Below are 17,465 nucleotides of genomic sequence, written 5' to 3' on the forward strand. Positions count from 1 at the left end.
ACTCGGGTTGTGGGAATTATTAACAAAAAAACACACACACACACACACACACACACACAAAACAATGATAGTCTGCTTGTTTTAATGAATGTGGAACATAATTAGTTTTGTACTCCGTTTATCTGTATGAATCCTGTATGAGAAAGTTCACTTTCATGACAGTTTTGTTCTGTTACAGTCTATTCCAGGCTTAACTGGGACGCTAGTTTTTGTGTGCTAGTTTTCAAGGAACCGTGGTCTATATAATGAAGTGTCTTTGTACAGCTTTGCTCATAACATAAATAGCTCATCTGGAAATAATAATAGCTTTATTAGCACCTGTCATACAGTGTATAAGCCAAACCACTCAACGGGGCACGGCTCTGGATATATATATAAAAGGTTATGTTTCACAAAAAGCAAAAGTCATCTGGGAAAAAATGTTGAATACAGACAAAAATCAGAAAGTTAGCAATGTTTTGATTTTAATCCATTAAAGTGCATATGAAATTGGCAATTTTAACAATGCATATGGTGTAATTTCCCTTCACATTTCTTAGAGTGAGTTACAATCCCATGGATAGAAGACGAAACGCCAAACATTATCCTCCTGTATGGCACTAGATTGTGCATTACATAAGAAACTAAAGCAGTAACTAATACATATATTCATATTTCAGGGATATAGATTTTAATAAGATTTAATATAACTTTAAATTAAATTATACGCATATGTATCCATTTCTTTGTTGCATCAGGAAGAACCCAATGTATTTACAGTACAACAACCATCAGAGGTAGAACGTAATGGGTATGTAAATAAATCAGTTTAAATGATTAACACGTGTAGATGAGAAATGCAAAATTGGTTGTTGAGGTATGATCAAGTTTTCTGAACAATCTTGCATCATATTTGTTTGGAAAACACAGTATGTGCACTTTAAATGAAGCATAAACTATATATGCATGCAATATAACTTTTATAGGCAAGTGTAAGCAATAGAGAAGATCATAGTCAACATTTCACTTTTAGCATCTCCTTCTCTCTGCAGTGACAGACTGCTAGTCATTCAGTACACATCCATGCAGGAAATATCGTGAGGTTTCACCATAAATCACTTGTTTTGGCTGCTAATTTTTGCAAATTTCTCAATATTTTATTTATGTTCACACTACAGTCTCCTGCACAACCAGAACTTAATACCTCCTAAGCGTTCACCGGAGTGTTAAATTAGTTCCGTAACATTTGTCAAATGCAATAAGGCGTCTTTTGTTGTGCTGCACTGAATGTGAAATCTCTATATCCACATTGACCTTTACTCACTGAGACAGAAGATTCAGCTCTTTAGATGTATAAACTATATATATTTTATGTTTTATCAAACCAATAGTTTTTATAGGTTTTTAGTACTGTATTATGTGCTAATAATGTAGCAGTAGAGCGTCCACAGAGAGTGTCGCAATGTACGAAATCTGAAATACCGCGAGACGTTCGTACTCCCATTCATCAAGTTCAAAGTAAAGTAAATCAACTACAAATTAATTTGTCTTGACATATCTTAAAGTAGCTTTATCTGCATGAGTTCATGACAATCGTAAAAGCTATTTGAGTTGTTTTGTTTTTTAAACGCTTTACTGATGATGTGATGCTTTTTTCTTTCAAATGGCAAAAGTTGTATGACGTCACTAAAGTGATTTGCTTTTATTAGCCGCCGTGACATTGAGACGTGGTGTCCACTACTCAACTGTAATGCTGTAGGTCACAGTTGTGATGTAGTAGCATTACACTGGGCAAAAGTGGGTATGCTGCGAGACCGTCTCATGACCAGACGGACCTCCACGTTAGGGAGACTGTCCTGTTTTATGTGGCTGCAACCCTCATCCGCTACAGCCATATGAAGGTTGAAACGCAGAGACACGGATTTCTTCCTCAGCTTGGGATTTCCTTTAAAGAATGACCCTTCCCATTGCCTGATGACCTTGTCAATCTTCTCTGTCCTATAGTAGACAAAAAGCAAAGTAAAAAAGCATAAAAATTAGGATTACACAATCTCTGGTGCAAAAATATTAAATAAAATGATGATTTAAAAGTTCCATCACAATTTTATTGCCTGTGGAGCCACATGCAAGATCAAACACGTCAAGATCTTTGTCCTTAAGGTGTGAAGTGCTTATGATTCTGCATTGAAGCGTGCAAATAAGTCGAAGGGAAACTCACTCCACATTTCCGTGACCCTCGGCGCTCTCCCTCACTACATTTCCTTCCAGAATCTCCTGAGTCTTCACAGTACAGATCTCCCCATTTTTGTTTAAGACTGGTTCTGGATTAGAAACACAAACACAACGTCTCTCAAGCCTCACAGCTGTGTATAATGAACCAGTTGTTGAGAATGATTTTGGAAAATAAAACAAGATGCATTCCAGGGCCTGTTTTAGGTTGGACGATGAGTTTAAGGGTCACCTGTGAGGATGACAAGACTCTGCTGTCCCTGAAGGCCCGGGCTTATTTTTGGAGTCCTCTCAGTGAAGAACGGCTCAGCGATTTCCTCGTCACATCCGTTGGGCAGGCCGTTCTGCTCTGAATTAGGAACGGACCCCTTCCATGGCTTCAGCTTTAGAGGCCGACCATCTGTGTTCAGAAACCTGTGGTTCAGGAGGGAAAGAAGAAGCGGTTTTGATTCAAGACCACACTCATCTTAATCGGTACCTTAGAAACCTCTTTGGGTTGACTGACTGTTTATAACATCAAGGGCACAATGCCAAAACCCTGTCAGATTCCAGTGTATTACTTTGGAGTTGCATAAAAGACATCATACAAGTTTGAGCGTGTGCTAACGGTTTTTATTACATAAACGAATACAGCTCAGTAAATCTATCTCTCCTACCTGCCCTCCTCGTGTTCCAGGAGTTTCCTGTACGTTGCAATCTCTCTCTCCAGCCTCATCTTGGTGTTGAGGAGCTGGGTATGGTTCTGTTTCTGGATTTCCAGACCATCCCGCACAGTTTCTAGCTCAGACTCCAAACTCCACACAGACCGAGACAGATCCTTGAGCTGCACAGAGTACTGGAGCTGAGTGTGGTGTAGGGAGCTATGGAGACTCCTTTCCTGGAGAGATAAAACAGAATTGTTATTTATTACCAACATCTACACCCCTTTTACCAGCCTACAACCCAAGACACTGGGATAGGCTCTGGCATCCCTGTGTCCCTTTGTTTTGGACAATATTTTTGGAGAATAGCTTAATGAATGAATGGATCTTCAGGGGTTGTGGAATGGAATAGAGTGGTCTGAAATTGTGACCAGTGACCAACATATTGCAGGGTCAAGGTCATCTTCTATTTAAGTCAAGTCACTTCAGTGCCAGTGCCACTTCATCCATGCAATGCCATCGTGTTTTACGCGGTCAGTCCCCCTGGAACAACCTGGGATTACAGTAGATGCTTTGCTCAAGGGCACGATGATGGCTCATAGATTGCATCTTGCAGTGTTAGATCCACCAACCTTTATGTTATTTTCAATCCCCTTGAAGGAACCTGGAGTTAAAAAAAAGATCAAACCAAAAATATTCCAAAAATTTCCGGGTGAATCTAAAATTAAGAGGTTGGCTCAAGGGCACAATAGTAGTGGCAAATGGATCATGCCTTGTGGGGCATCAAACTAGCAACCTTCTGATTAACAAGCTTGAGCTTTAACCATGGCACCAACACCGTAGTGTATCTTGATCAAGGACACAGTGGTCAATGGAAATCCCAATAATTCTACAGTTCATGATCAAGTGGACTAATTCCCAGTTCCTCAGCTTGGCACCTTCAATGGGGTTTGAGCCCACAACCTTCAGATAACTAACCAAAATATTTGACAACAAAACTAGCAGTAAACAGTAACAGTTTGTGGTTATCTGCAGTAATTTGTTTTATAAATTACGAGGTCTCAGAATAAGAAGTGATGACAAATCTGGAAGGAAAGGAAAGTGACTTGACATTCAGCCAAGTATGGTGACCCATACTCAGAATTTGTGCTCTGCATTTAACCCATCCGAAGTGCACACACACAGAGCAGTGAACACACACACACACTGTGAACACACACCCGGAGCAGTGGGCAGCCATTTATGCTGCGGCGCCCGGGGAGCAGTTGGGGGTTCGATGCCTTGCTCAAGGGCACCTAAGTCATGGTATTGAAGGTGGAGAGAGAACTGTACATGTACTTCCCCACCCACAATTCCTGCCAGCCCGGGACTCAAACTAACAACCCTTCGATTGGGAGTCCGACTCTCTAACCATTAGACCACGATTTCCCATTTGTTTTCCCATTCGTTTTCTGCAAAACAATTCCGGAAGTTCCAGATTCTGACTTGTTCTGGCAGAAATTAAGATATAATGCATAATATGCATTATGTGTCGGTAAGTGGTATTCTACCTTGTGCATTATGCATTAAGTTGAAATGGGTTCATGAGTGTGTGTGTGTGTGTGTGTGTGTGTGTTTAGGTGTGTCTACATGTTCCTGAATTGGAGTGTGTGTATCTGGGTGTGTCTGTGGGAACCGAACGCACCAAGGCATGTAACGATTCAATTTCCACTTGTAGACGGTGCCATCTCTTTCGGGCCTCCGTGAGTTCGGCTCGTGCCTCTTTCATGGCCTCGTCACCGGCTCTCACCTACACAAAAAACACAACACATGCATAAGAATAACACAGAGTGCAACAAATCTAAATACAGTTTTGAGCCTTTTTCATATTGCCTACCTTTGAGGTTTTATCACACTGTGCCTTAGGGAAAATTACTTTAATGCATAGCCTCTCTGGCATATCGTTTTAATTATCCATGACTTACATCCCAAAATAAAGTTATGTGCTAAACAGAATGTCAGTTAGAATTGGTAACACAGACAGTAGATCACATTAAAGAAAACAGAATTGATGCTGATTAGAATGACTGCTCAGATCCAAAGAAAATGGAAAATTAAATGCATGTTTTCCAACTAAATTGTTCCAAAAGCAACATATAGTTTTATTCAATCTTTAAAAAGAAGAAAGAAAATGCCATGTTTTTGGAGATGGTGCCATTGTACTGCCATGATTTTGAAAGGTATCATATTAATACCATGTTTTTGGACGTGTACTATGGTGTTACCAATTTTTTTCAGGAGATGATGTTCAGTGGTGTTTCGGGAAATGGTAAAACCATTTTCAGTGGTACCAGAATGTTTTTGGACACCTACCAAGCACCCTGGAGCACCATTGTATTGAAACCCTCAGTTTACCATTGTACCACCACCACAGTAGGTATTTCTAAAGACAAGCTGCAGTGTGTTGTTGTTTTTCAAGGAGAGTTACGAGGCCGGTGGCCCATGTATTTGTGCGAGGGGCATAAATTCTGCTCAGGCACACTGGGATACAAATAAACAATCGCCTACTTATGAGAACAGAAAAAAAGACAATGGTTATGCTCAACAGGACTGACATCCCTCATTCTGTTTAGAGTAATAATGGCTGCTTAGCAGTCTTTTCACTCACACACATTTACACACACACACACACACACACACACACACACTATGACGGCTCTGCAGTGCCCTGGCCAGCAGACTGTAGAGAGTGTTTGAAGGAGAGAGAGAGAGAGAGAGAGAGAATACTCGTACCTGTGGCAGAAACGCAGCTGTGGGGTTGGTTGCATCCTTTTGGGGCCTTCTCTGTGAAGCAGGACCAGAGCCTGGGGCTGGATTTGGTGGTGTGGCTGAGTCAGGGCTGCTCTGGGCCAGGCTGAAGTGGTCGCACTGGGTGCTGGTCCGGGAGAGATCCATTCCTCTGCCATCCTCTCCTGCAACAACCTGCGCTAGCACTCTATCACACTCCTCTACCGCTCGCCGCTGGTGCTGATCCAGCACGAGAGAGAGAGAGAGAGAGAGAGAGAGAAGGGGTGGAGAATTTAAAGGGCTACTATCTTGAGGAATTACAATTTCCTTCATCTTTTGAGATATGAGAGTTCTTCCTGAGTCCTTTCTTTGAGGAGTTGGCCTGTCCAGTCAGGGTGAGGTTATAGAAACATATACTGATAACCAAATGTTCGCTGCGAACAAGATCTATAATCAAAACGACTTTCTTATGGAGCCACTTGCATTGGGGTGAAACGTGTACAAATTCAAACCGATATCAACTTATCAAAATTCAATTGATAAATTCAAAGCCTTCTTTTTCTTTTTTCAGTTAAACTATATTTTGTTTTGGTAGGCGACAGGCGCTTTCGGTCACATTTGTAACAAGACTCATTGTAACAAAAAGCTTTATTTTTGCTATTTGCATAGATAATAATTTTTTGCACAAATAAAAAGGACACAAGATAAATTATATTACTGGCAAATCAATATTAAAAAAATAATATCTTCTATTATAATTAAAGGTTGTGTAAGAGTCCCTAAACGCACACACCCTATCCTTGAGGCTAACCGCAACTTGGCATTAAGACATTAGGGAACATTTTTAACAAGTGTTTTTACTAAAGACAGACGTAAGGGATTCTGGTTAAATGGTTTATATGACTGGCAGAGCATCACACACACACTGACAATCAATTGCACAATTAGACACAATCACTAACTGACATTCAACCCAACAGTGTCTCCACCTCATGTTCCTCCACGACCTGCTGGAACTCATTTCGGTATTCACAAAGCTGCTTTTCCAGGAGACCGCTGGATGTTTCCATCTCGATCTTCTTTATCTTCAGCTGGGACACCTCCTGCTCCTTTAAGAGACGGAGTTTCTTCTCGGTTTCACACCTACACACACACACACACACACACTTAGGTATCTAAATGAAAGACATACAATGGACTACAGTTGTTTTTATATAAAGCTATTTTAAAATAAAAATCCAGTTAAAATACGTTCTTCACAGATGTATTAATGAACCAACTTTCCGCCTAAGAACAAAGACAAATAAATACTAGTAATAATCATATATATATATTAATGAAATATGTCTTTCAGGGTCAAAAGTCATCAAACACAATATTTTTCATAAGGTTTTGTTAATGTTTTCATAACAGAATTTATTTCACATTTGTATTTTTCAAAATGAAAAAGTGAAAAAATTCTTAATTCTTATGAAACACACTTGCAATAAAAGCATATGAGCTGGACATTGACATAATTTTGACATAATAATAATTTTTCTGTGGTAATCAACTGTGTCTATTTAACCCAATTTCACATTTAAACATATACTCTCAGAACACTCCCTCTCTTATTAAAAAATGCAATTACCCAATCCTATTTAACCAACCAGGCAAAGACTTTCTAGGAAAATTTGAATTTTATAATCTGAGAATGTTCCTCCTTTAATAGAGGGTTATGTGTCATATTTGTTAATTTATTTAGCTTAATTCATTAACAAGCATTCACTGGCATCTACAGGCACTTGATGTTTCGAACCACAAGAGGGCGAGCAGTTTAAATCACAAAATGTTGTTCTTTTGATGAGATATTCCAGTGTCATGTTTAGAATACAGACTGTATTATGAATATTGTGCACAGTATGCAAAATTATGACTTGTTACATTTGGACAAATTACAGAACTCAGTGGGTTGGGTGTGTATATTATGTTATTAAGCAAAAGAATAAAAATAAAAAACACATATTTCATATTTCTTGTTCACTGAACATTTCTAACCTGGTCTTTAAATGTGCAGCCCTGAGTTTCATTGCATCGGATTGTAACAAGACTTCTGCATTTTCCCTTATGATCATCCTAACCTGCCAAAACAAACATAGAAGAAGGAGAATTAGAAAAAAATCTATATAAAAGAACATTATAATTGCCCATGGGTAGAAATTACCCTCTTGAGCAACTTAATCAAAATAATATGTATATGTAAAAAAAAAAAAAAAAAAAAGGTATTAGGAATGTACAAGGTTGACTGAAGATTAATGACTGTCAACACCCATCTAATCATGGGAACGAAAAATCATTTCTGATTTCTCGCTGTTAAAGATCAGGGTGTATGTAGGTGTGCATCAGCATGCTGTTTTTCTGGCTGTCTGTTGACTGACACAAATATCACCACCAAAGGAAGTTATGAAGACTTAAATGGTGCCAGGATTTTCCACTTAATGTCCGTTGTGAACATTGCTCAATGTATTGATTGTATCTTAAAGGGTTACTCCACCCTAAGAATTAAAATGTTGTCATTAATCACTGATCCCCATGTTGTTCCAAACCTGTAATAGCTCTGAAACAGTACACTGTAGATAGTGCATACTTCAAAATAGTATATGAGTATGTAAAATCCTATGCAAAAAGAGTAATATGCCATAAAGAACAAATCATTGATCCTGAATATATAATAACATGCTATAGAATATTGGCATTAATCTGCACAGTTAGCAAAATACATACTGTATAAATGAGTATGAGTAGTACAGTAAAATGCTACTATGAACAAATCATTAGACTGAGTATGTCATCAATTGTATTCATACAGTACACAGGCACACTCTACACAGTTAACATATTGCATAAATATTATGAGAAGTACACTATTATGAAATTCTGATCACTTAAATATATAGGATGGCATCTAATTACAAATCAACAGCCTCAAACCTGGTCTTTGCCTTTATTCAAAATAGCATATTAGCATAGCATATTAGCATGCTAATATGCAAAATAGCATATTAGCATTATCATCCATACTATTTCAGCAGAATTTAGTATGCATACTGTACACAGAATGTGATTTTTATGTGACTATACTCCGATGACCTTCTGAATATGTCAAAATGTGCAGTATATAAACCAGAACTCCACATGGTTTGTATATCCCACAATGCATTGCATTGTGCTTAAAATATTACCCATAATTCCTCTAGGTTGTTGACGCCATTAGATATTATACACAAACTCGGATAAAAAAAAAGCTTGAAATCCGTACTGAATTCGTGTTTGAAACATTCATTTTTGCAAAACGTACTTTTTCATACTATTTTTCTTAAACCGAATGCAGTATGCAGTTGCAGTCAGCAGTATGCTAGCATGCTGTTCTAAATGAAGCGTTAATCAACAGAATTACCTTCTAAAGGTTGGGTTTCTCCCGAAGCACAGTATTAGCGTAGCACATTTTGACTGGCTGGCTGCTATTTTGATGATTCATGAGCCATTGTGACTGCGTTATATACAGTTAATCATTGTCTTTGTCACAGTAAGTCACTCTCATATAATGTATTTTAAGGGGATAAAATGAATTATGGTGAAGGCTTATGTGTTTGTACAGCTAATGCTAATGCAAACTACTTGTCACAAAGACCCTCACGGGTTATTGTGCTTTGGTCTTAGAAAATGTTCAGAATGGAATACTAACATGTTGTATACAGCATGCGGCTGTAGATGGGCTAAAAATAGTATCCAAAGATAAACATGCTAATTTGCATGCTACATTGCTGTCAAATACAATTTTTTTTTCATTTCATTATCAATGTATGCTTCAAAAAAAGGCATTGCAGTATCTTTTTAGTATCAGTTAAACCTAATTATTGTATGCATACAGAATATTGGCATACTGTACACATTTCACATACTGCATAATTTACAATTATTATGCGAAATAAAGATTATGTCATCTGATTACAGCATTCATATATAGTAAAATATAAGCATTATGAACACCGTACACTGTACACAATGCATACTGCAAAAAAATGCATAAATATTATGAATAGTACAGTACAGGATACTGTACTGTATGCATCTAAATATTGAGTCAAATTGAATATCCATACTGCATACTACATTGATTGTATGAGTGGTACAGGACAGGATACTGTGCATACTGCAAAAGAATAGTGAAAATAGAATGCAAAAAGTATAGTATGCCATAATGTACATAATGTTTCCAATCTTTAATATAGATTGTCAAGCAATCATTAAATGCTGCACAGCATGCATACTGCAAAACGGTATAAGCAGAACTCTTTTTACTATCAAATATAGTAGTGACATAAATTTAACAACGACTTGGGGACCATCCAACTCCTAGAGGCCATGAGAATTGTTCATTTTTGATGCCTCTTATATAAGACATCTGATTTAACTCCATATTATAACTTGACTTGGGTGTGTCAAAATACTCCGACACCTAAAATGTGCAGAGGGGCCTCCAGGGTCTGAATTGAGAAACACTACAGAAGACGATGCATCTGAGAAAAAAAAAAAAAAAAAGAATATGCGTTTAATGTTTTAATTAGGCTGATTGCCCCAGAGCTCCGAAGGGTTTTTCAGGGTCACATGACAAGCACCTCAGGATATCAAATGTAATGAGCCAGGCAATCTGCAGATAACAGGGGAGATAGTGAGCACGAACGTCACGACCCACCTGAGCTTGCAGTTCCTGTGTCAGCGCCTCCTTGTCGCTCCAGTCCCGCCACACAGCGACGTTCCTCAATCTCCACTCTCCAATCTGCTCCTCCAGTTCGCGGTTGGTCCGTTCCAACTGATTCACATGCTCCAGAAACCCCTTCAGCCTTTCATTCAGGCCCCTCAGGGCAAATTTCGGCTCTTCGAGTCCCTCCATGGGGCCAGACGAAAGTGAAATGAATCAGAACACGTCCTGCCACACCTAAAACAGCCAGGTGTTTACCAAGTAAATCATTTGTTTGAATACAACCATCGACGTGGCTCCTACAGACAGGGACGAGGCCTGTCCCCGGTCCTATGGGTAACGTGGGAGTGGGACGGGAGCTGGGGGCCCACCACGGTCTCGTCGGCCTCGTGTGGAGGTGAAGAGCAAGTGGCCACAATGTGTGTCACGGGTTTTGCTGGTGCTTTTGTGAACGCTGATCCTGGATTAGAGACAATTGACACAAACACACACACACACACACACAAACGCACAGGTCAAAGTCCATTAGCGATTTAAAGTTGTAAAGGATCTGCATGCGTCTTTTTGTTTGCGCCAGCTTTTGTGGCTCATATTGCGTGTGGTTTGTTTGTGTCGCCGTAGGGTGTTTGCAGATGGGTGTTTGTTTTCACTATTTGATTCTAGCATTTGGATCTTTTTACCTAATCTTTTTTTCTGTCTGGGTGAACTCGCTTTCGGTTCAGATCTGCACCGTCGAGGCATGTCTCAGACCTGTAGGGCATACTTACAAAATACAAACTGCCAGCGTTTCGCTAAAGCCGTGCGGATTAACAAAAACATTTTGGAATTTATATTAGAACAGAACTTAGCAGCCTCTGTGTAAAGGGGGATGTTGACAGTGCATTGTCAGATCTGGGCCAAATGCACAAATCTATGGTTTTAACTTTGGAAAAATCTCTCCCCCACCTTAATAAAATGTAAATTCATCCCATGTACTTTTTTTGGGCCAACACGTGAACATACATGTAGAGATTTGCAAGGGTGAGTGTAAATAAATGTAGATATAAATGCAAAGAGACAGGACAGTCTTTGCATGACTTCACGTTTTATTCATATCTGAAACGAGGCAGAGTGAACATTATTGAGCACTGAACACACATGAAATATGCATTGCTATCTGATAGGGCCTATCCAGGGGCGTGTCTAGAGCATTTTCAGTGGGGGGGCCATGCTGGGGCACTGCCTCCTAATGGGGTGGCCGCCACTGCCCCCCCCCCCCCCAAAAAAAGCGAAATTCTAAAGTGTATTACGTATATCCTATTGATTTTATTATTATTTTTAACTTGAATAAGTTACTTGTAAACAAATGTAGTAATAAAGCACATTTTTGATTACTTTAGTTTTTGTCATCCCTGTATATATCCATTAAGTTAAATTTGAGAATACATATATATATATTTTTTTTTCATTGAAAGAAACTCCCTATATCTTTACTTCTTTTCATGGCTTGCCACTGCTCTCTTCCCTACCTTCAAAAGAAACACTTATGTGTGTCTGTTTTTCTCAATCTCAAAAAAAAAAAATTCAAATTGTAAATGAAATGCACAGAATGCATCCACAACATTTCATGTGTAAATGGCTAAGTTAGGCCTGACAATTTAACTGACTCTCTAACTGACTTACTCTCATGCATTAACAAGTAACGTGTCACCAGACAAATATTATTATGGAACATTCTGTGCATATTGTCATTTGGTGCAATCTTGCTATATGTGGTCACTGTCACAAAATAAACTGATACAAAATATGCAAATCAACATGACATGTTTATTGTTTGATAGCCCCCCATCGTATTTTACTTTTATTGTGTTTTATTAAACGTTGATTGAACATTCGATTGAAATCAACCACGACCAACGCGAGCAGAGCCTGACGGGGTAAAAACATTGATCTGAGAAAACCATACAAACATTTTAAACCATACATTAAGGTTACCTACCAGCTCTTTGTTTGGTGTCTTGTGATGTTTCGTTCTTGAACGACGAATCTTTAATGTGACTAGGGAAGAACGAGTCGTCTCTATGACGGCGACATCACTTTGATTGTTTTTTTTTTGTTTGTTTTTTTTCAGTGGATTCTAATCTTCAAAAATGACCGTGTTGTATGATTTATATCTTTTGAGTTCACCCTTCAGATTAGACTATAGAACTGTAGTGTTACTTGTTTAGGATTCAAAATGCTTTTAATTTATGTCATTATGTCCTTTTTGAGCAAGCATCTTATACATATATTATTAAAAATGGATTAAAAATTAAACTAGGCTATAAATACTTTATTAGATTATTAGATTATTATATAGCCTAGTGTTTATTTACTGATAGACAGTCAAAAAGACAAATTAATCAATATTTTATTTATTAAAAGGTTTTATTTATTTATAAAATAATAACATCACAGATCCTCAAGAAACAGTAACAAAAACACAGTGACAGAAATGTCAGAAATAGCGCATGGGTCTGTCACGTGATTAAGGAATGATTTGAACCCGAAGACTTGTCAGACAGGAGGTGAGTTAATCACAGACTGAAGACCCAGGTCAAGAATTAATTAATTAAGTCCAAGATCGCGACGAGCGTTGTTTCTCTGAAGACGCTGCACTTCTTTGAATCCCGAACTTCAGTAGAGTCTATAGACTGATTTGCCATAAAATGAACCAATCACAAGACATCTTATAGGGGGGGCACCTGGGGTGGCCAATCGAATTTCAGGGGGGGCCGGTGCCCCCCCTGGCCACCACGTAGACCCGCCCCTGGGCCTATCATATATTACAGTATAGAAACTATAAAATATATTTTCTTCATTATTCTATGATAAAAAAGAGAAAAAAGAAAAGGAAAAAAAGATCAATAATAAAATTGTCATTAGGAAAACATAGGGGTGAAAAATATCTTAGTATAAATTGCTGGTTATTGTCCAGCACTGCTGACAATTTGATTTCTTAGCAAGCTAAAAATAAGAAGAGTAAATAAATTATTAATTACAGTTTAAATATATAATACATATTTTTGAATGTCCTATACACTGTACTTCTATGGTTTAGTGTATATATATATATATATATATATATATATATATATATATATATATATATATATATATATATATATATATATATATATATAAATAATAATAATTTTACTTTTTATTTAAAATGAAATGTAATATATGTGTATTCAAATGTGTATATTCAAATGTATAAAACTGGATCTATATTTTAAAATCCTCTATTATTAAATTGCATATAATAATAATAATAACGAACATAATGCACACTCACCTAATAAAACCAATCTGCTATTGTGATCAAATCAGTCTGAATTTGTTAATAAAAGTAACAATATAAAAGTATATTTGACAATATAATATAATATAAATAATTTATTTAGTTAGTCAGTGTAGTCAGACTAATTTGCAGATGATAGGAGTTATTATTATACACTGTAAAAATATTCCGTAAAATATACGGTAAAAAAACGGCAGCTGTGGTTGCCAGAATTATACCGTAAAAAATACGGTAACACTGTTTTTTGTTTAACGGTTTTATACCATAAAAAATACAGCAACACCGTTTTAAGTTTAACTGTTTTACCTTAAATTTAATACCGTAATTTAACAGTAATGATATAATATTAATATACCAACTTACTGAAGTACTGAATCTGTTTTGTAGCTTTGTATTAAACTGGTAACCACCAAAAGCAGGTGGTGATGAGAAAGTCACGTGATGAAAAAAAGCCCACAAGCAGCTTTTAAATAATAAGACACAACGTAAGTTGATGTTTTTTGTCTGTAAAGTTTACAGGAAATTACCGTTAACCATTTAACAGGTTTGTACTGTAGCATTTTCACAGTTTTTTACCGTTAAAATCACAGTCTTTTTTTAAAGTTTACTGACAGACAAATCAGCCTATCACAGTGATGTGAACGCACAGCTTCCTTTCTCACAAAGACTTTTGTAGACTTCCTGTACCCTGCCTTACCTGGAGTTTCTTTTGGACAGTGATGTAAATGAGTTTTTATAATATATGTCATCGCCTGCTTCAGAGAAAACACTGTTAGTTATGATGACAGTTAAAAGAGAAAAATCTTAAGGCCTAATGAAGGGGAAAAGTAACATGCATGCAAACCCAAACGGTGCTAGAATGACTTGTTTGCATAGTAAACACCCTGAATAAGAGTTACAAACACAGTTGCACAAACAGAACAGTGATGGGAAATACAGAGCCATTTTCATTGCATTTGTTCTCCTGAACTAAAGACTTCTGCACAGCTACTTCAACAGATACCACAATCAACAGAGGAGTACAAAACAAAAACCATTTGACTTACCAACACGCCCTCGCCCGTCCCATTCCTTTTTTTCCTCCTCTGTCCCTGCCCTGGTGATTCCCCTTCAGATTCAAGTCATTGAAGTGTGGCAGTCACAGTCTGGTGAGAGTCCATCTGGTTGCACCCGCCCCACACATCTGGTTCTGGGGTGTAGACGCATCTGGCTTCCTGAACACCTCAGAAGTTACAGGACACGGAATGCTGCCCGACCTGTTCTGCCCCCGGCGCTGCTCCATGAGAAAACAATGTGGTCTCATGAGTTGTCTGAAATGGGAGCGCAGGTAATTACAAAAAGGTTATGACTTCAGACATGCAGTTACCTGTTTGACGGTTAAATTACAAGGTGACTTATCAAAAAAAAAAACTAAAAGCTGTCATCTCGGACATGCAAACTTTGAGATCCGGAAAGTGACACGCCACACAGTCTTTTTCAAGGCCTTTAGGTTCCTGTTCGTTTAGACTCAAATGAGATCATTCTTCAGCTTTGTCATTTTTGTAGTTAAGCAATAGTTATAAGTTTTTGGGCAAGTGCAGATGGCAAACACCTGGTTTATTCATATGTATTTGTGATATCCGCAATTTTTCAACAATATTGTTCTTGTGAACTTTGAGAAAAAGTTTGGATTTGAAATGACTATTTAAAGTAAACTGAAACTGAAAACAAAATCTAAAACCTGATTAAAGAATAGTGAAATTATACATGAATAATTTTTTTTAAAATCCTGCGTGTCAAGTCAGCTCCATTTATCATATGAGACAATAATTATAGGCTATAATTCAGTTCAGTCTCTTTGGCAGACATGACATGTCTGTGTCATCGTGTTTATTGACACAAGGCCGTCTCGGTTCGAAGCTTTCAAAGAATCCACAGCTTTGCAGCAAGTCATTAATATTTATTCTTCCTCGCAATCCTATCTTTTTTTAAGTGCTCCGCCAACATTATAATTGGTGTAAACTAATGGAAAACGCTGGTACTAATCTATCACCATCACGTCTAGGACAATAACAAAGAAACTGTAAAGATAATCCGGCTTCTGCAATGTTTTAAACAACTTGTTGAAAAAAGCTTCAATTAGCTGGGGTTAGTCATGTGAGAAAGTGAATATTATCATGTACAACAGTGGATGGATAAATTACTTTCTAGTGTGTTTATGATCATTTTTTTTTTCCAAGAGCATGTGCTAACATCCCACTTTTATGTATGTAATGCCTTCATCTCTAGAAAACATAATGTCTAGTGCAAAGTGTGTGTAGAAGCCCCACCAGGACACACCTGCACATTAAAAGTGTAACTACGCTAGGTATGCGACGCTACAATGCACAGACACGTCCCCTGGATACTATACATAGCTGTGTCACTACGGCTCAAACAAACAATCAAGAAACAACAACAGCTGATTTACATAAATGTGTCAGATCGTGAGAAAAGCATTAATGAAGATTACTGTAGGTAAGTGGGCCTTACAATGGCATGTTAGACTTTCACTGCAAAGATTAGCAGGCTAGCTAACACCCGTCATTTCCAAACAATGGTTATGTTTTGAATAAGGGAGTATAATAGCACCTGGAGAAAGTTAGCTGTTAGCATTAGCATTAAGCTGAGAGTTTGTTTAAATCAAGGAGGTCTGTCATACATGGAAACGTTTACAGGTAGCCGTTAGTAATAGCATTCAACTGGTGAGTCTGTATTTTAAACAAGATGGTCTGTAATAGCGAGAGAAATGTAGTGTGACGAGTGGGGCGGGGCCGAGAGACGTGGGAACAGGAGCGAGGCGGAGATGGAGGGATATAAAACCGGAGCGATGACAGTGACAGACGAGAGAGGACCAGGCTTGGATATTAGTTGTGTTTGGTTTTTATTTGTGTGCGTCAGTCGTCCGTGAGGGGCTGATGCTCTGTTTTGTCTTTTATTTTGTAATTAAAGTTTTTATTTGATTGTCCGCCGGTTCCCGCCTACTTCTTCACATGATCATCCCGTTACTTGTATTTTCACTTTTCCTCAAGCTTTGCCTTACATAAAGAAATTGAATTAATGGTAATGTGGTATATGCTGAGGAGGCACACATACAGTACTATACATAAAATATAAAAACTAAGGTAAATATCGCAATGCACTGGAGTCATGGTGGGGTTCCAACTGGAAGCTGATTTCTTACAAAACACACTCACAAAACAATTCACTACACAGGCAAAACCTCTTTTAAAATATATTGCATTTATTAATATTGCATTTTCATACTACTACTACTACTACTACTACTGCTAATGACTTTTATATGAAAGGGTCACAATTCAATGTAATTGTGTATAGCTGTTCATTAGTAGTGTCACGATCATTAGCTGGAGTGCCCATGAACTTCAGTAGAGGGCACTCCACTCAGGACCATTCCACCCATCAACCACCAGATGTCACCATATCACTTGGACACTAGCACCTCTCATCTGTTGCACCACACCCAAACTACATCTCCCATGAGCCTCTGCATCACTATCACCTTGCCACACCTGCACCTCATTCATCAGCTAATCTCCTTCCAACACCTGCCCTCATTTACACACACACAAGCAGCACTCACACACAGCCACATTGCGCAGTCCTGTTTAGCCTGTCTGACATTTCCGAGCATTTTTTCCTTGTGTTTGTTCCTGCCGTACCGGACCTTTGGATTGTGTTACCGATTCTCTGCTGCCTGCCCTGATCTCTGCTTGTTACGTTTATGATTCTGGATATCCCTAACATA

General features: G+C 38.0%; 1 protein-coding gene across 1 annotated transcript; it reads right to left on the reverse strand.

Moving 5' to 3' along the window:
• Window positions 1-442: 442 nt before the first annotated feature.
• Window positions 443-14,874, reverse strand: LOC113064765 (keratin, type I cytoskeletal 19-like). Its single transcript, XM_026235676.1, has 11 exons — window positions 14,725-14,874; window positions 10,728-10,816; window positions 10,351-10,593; window positions 7,653-7,735; window positions 6,605-6,758; window positions 5,622-5,855; window positions 4,534-4,638; window positions 2,865-3,085; window positions 2,441-2,622; window positions 2,198-2,300; window positions 443-1,977 (listed from the first exon to the last, which is right to left on the reverse strand). The coding sequence occupies exons 3-11, from the start codon at window positions 10,546-10,548 to the stop codon at window positions 1,740-1,742; spliced, it is 1,518 nt and encodes a 505-aa protein (XP_026091461.1). The 5' UTR covers window positions 10,549-10,593; window positions 10,728-10,816; window positions 14,725-14,874; the 3' UTR covers window positions 443-1,739.
• Window positions 14,875-17,465: the final 2,591 nt, after the last annotated feature.

This window comes from Carassius auratus, chromosome 47 (assembly GCF_003368295.1).
Source record: "Carassius auratus strain Wakin chromosome 47, ASM336829v1, whole genome shotgun sequence".
NCBI lineage: Eukaryota > Metazoa > Chordata > Actinopteri > Cypriniformes > Cyprinidae > Carassius > Carassius auratus.

What these genes read in the sequence shown, in the direction of transcription:
- LOC113064765 (XM_026235676.1), bottom strand. Translation starts at nt 10,548, where the DNA reads ATGGAGGGACTCGAAGAGCCGAAATTTGCCCTGAGGGGCCTGAATGAA. An exon ending in GCTGCACATTTAAAGACCAG is followed by an intron (nt 6,759 to 7,652) that starts GTTAGAAATGTT and finishes GTGTGTGTGTAG; the next exon opens with GTGTGAAACCGAGAAGAAAC. An exon ending in CTGGAACACGAGGAGGGCAG is followed by an intron (nt 2,623 to 2,864) that starts GTAGGAGAGATA and finishes CCTGAACCACAG; the next exon opens with GTTTCTGAACACAGATGGTC.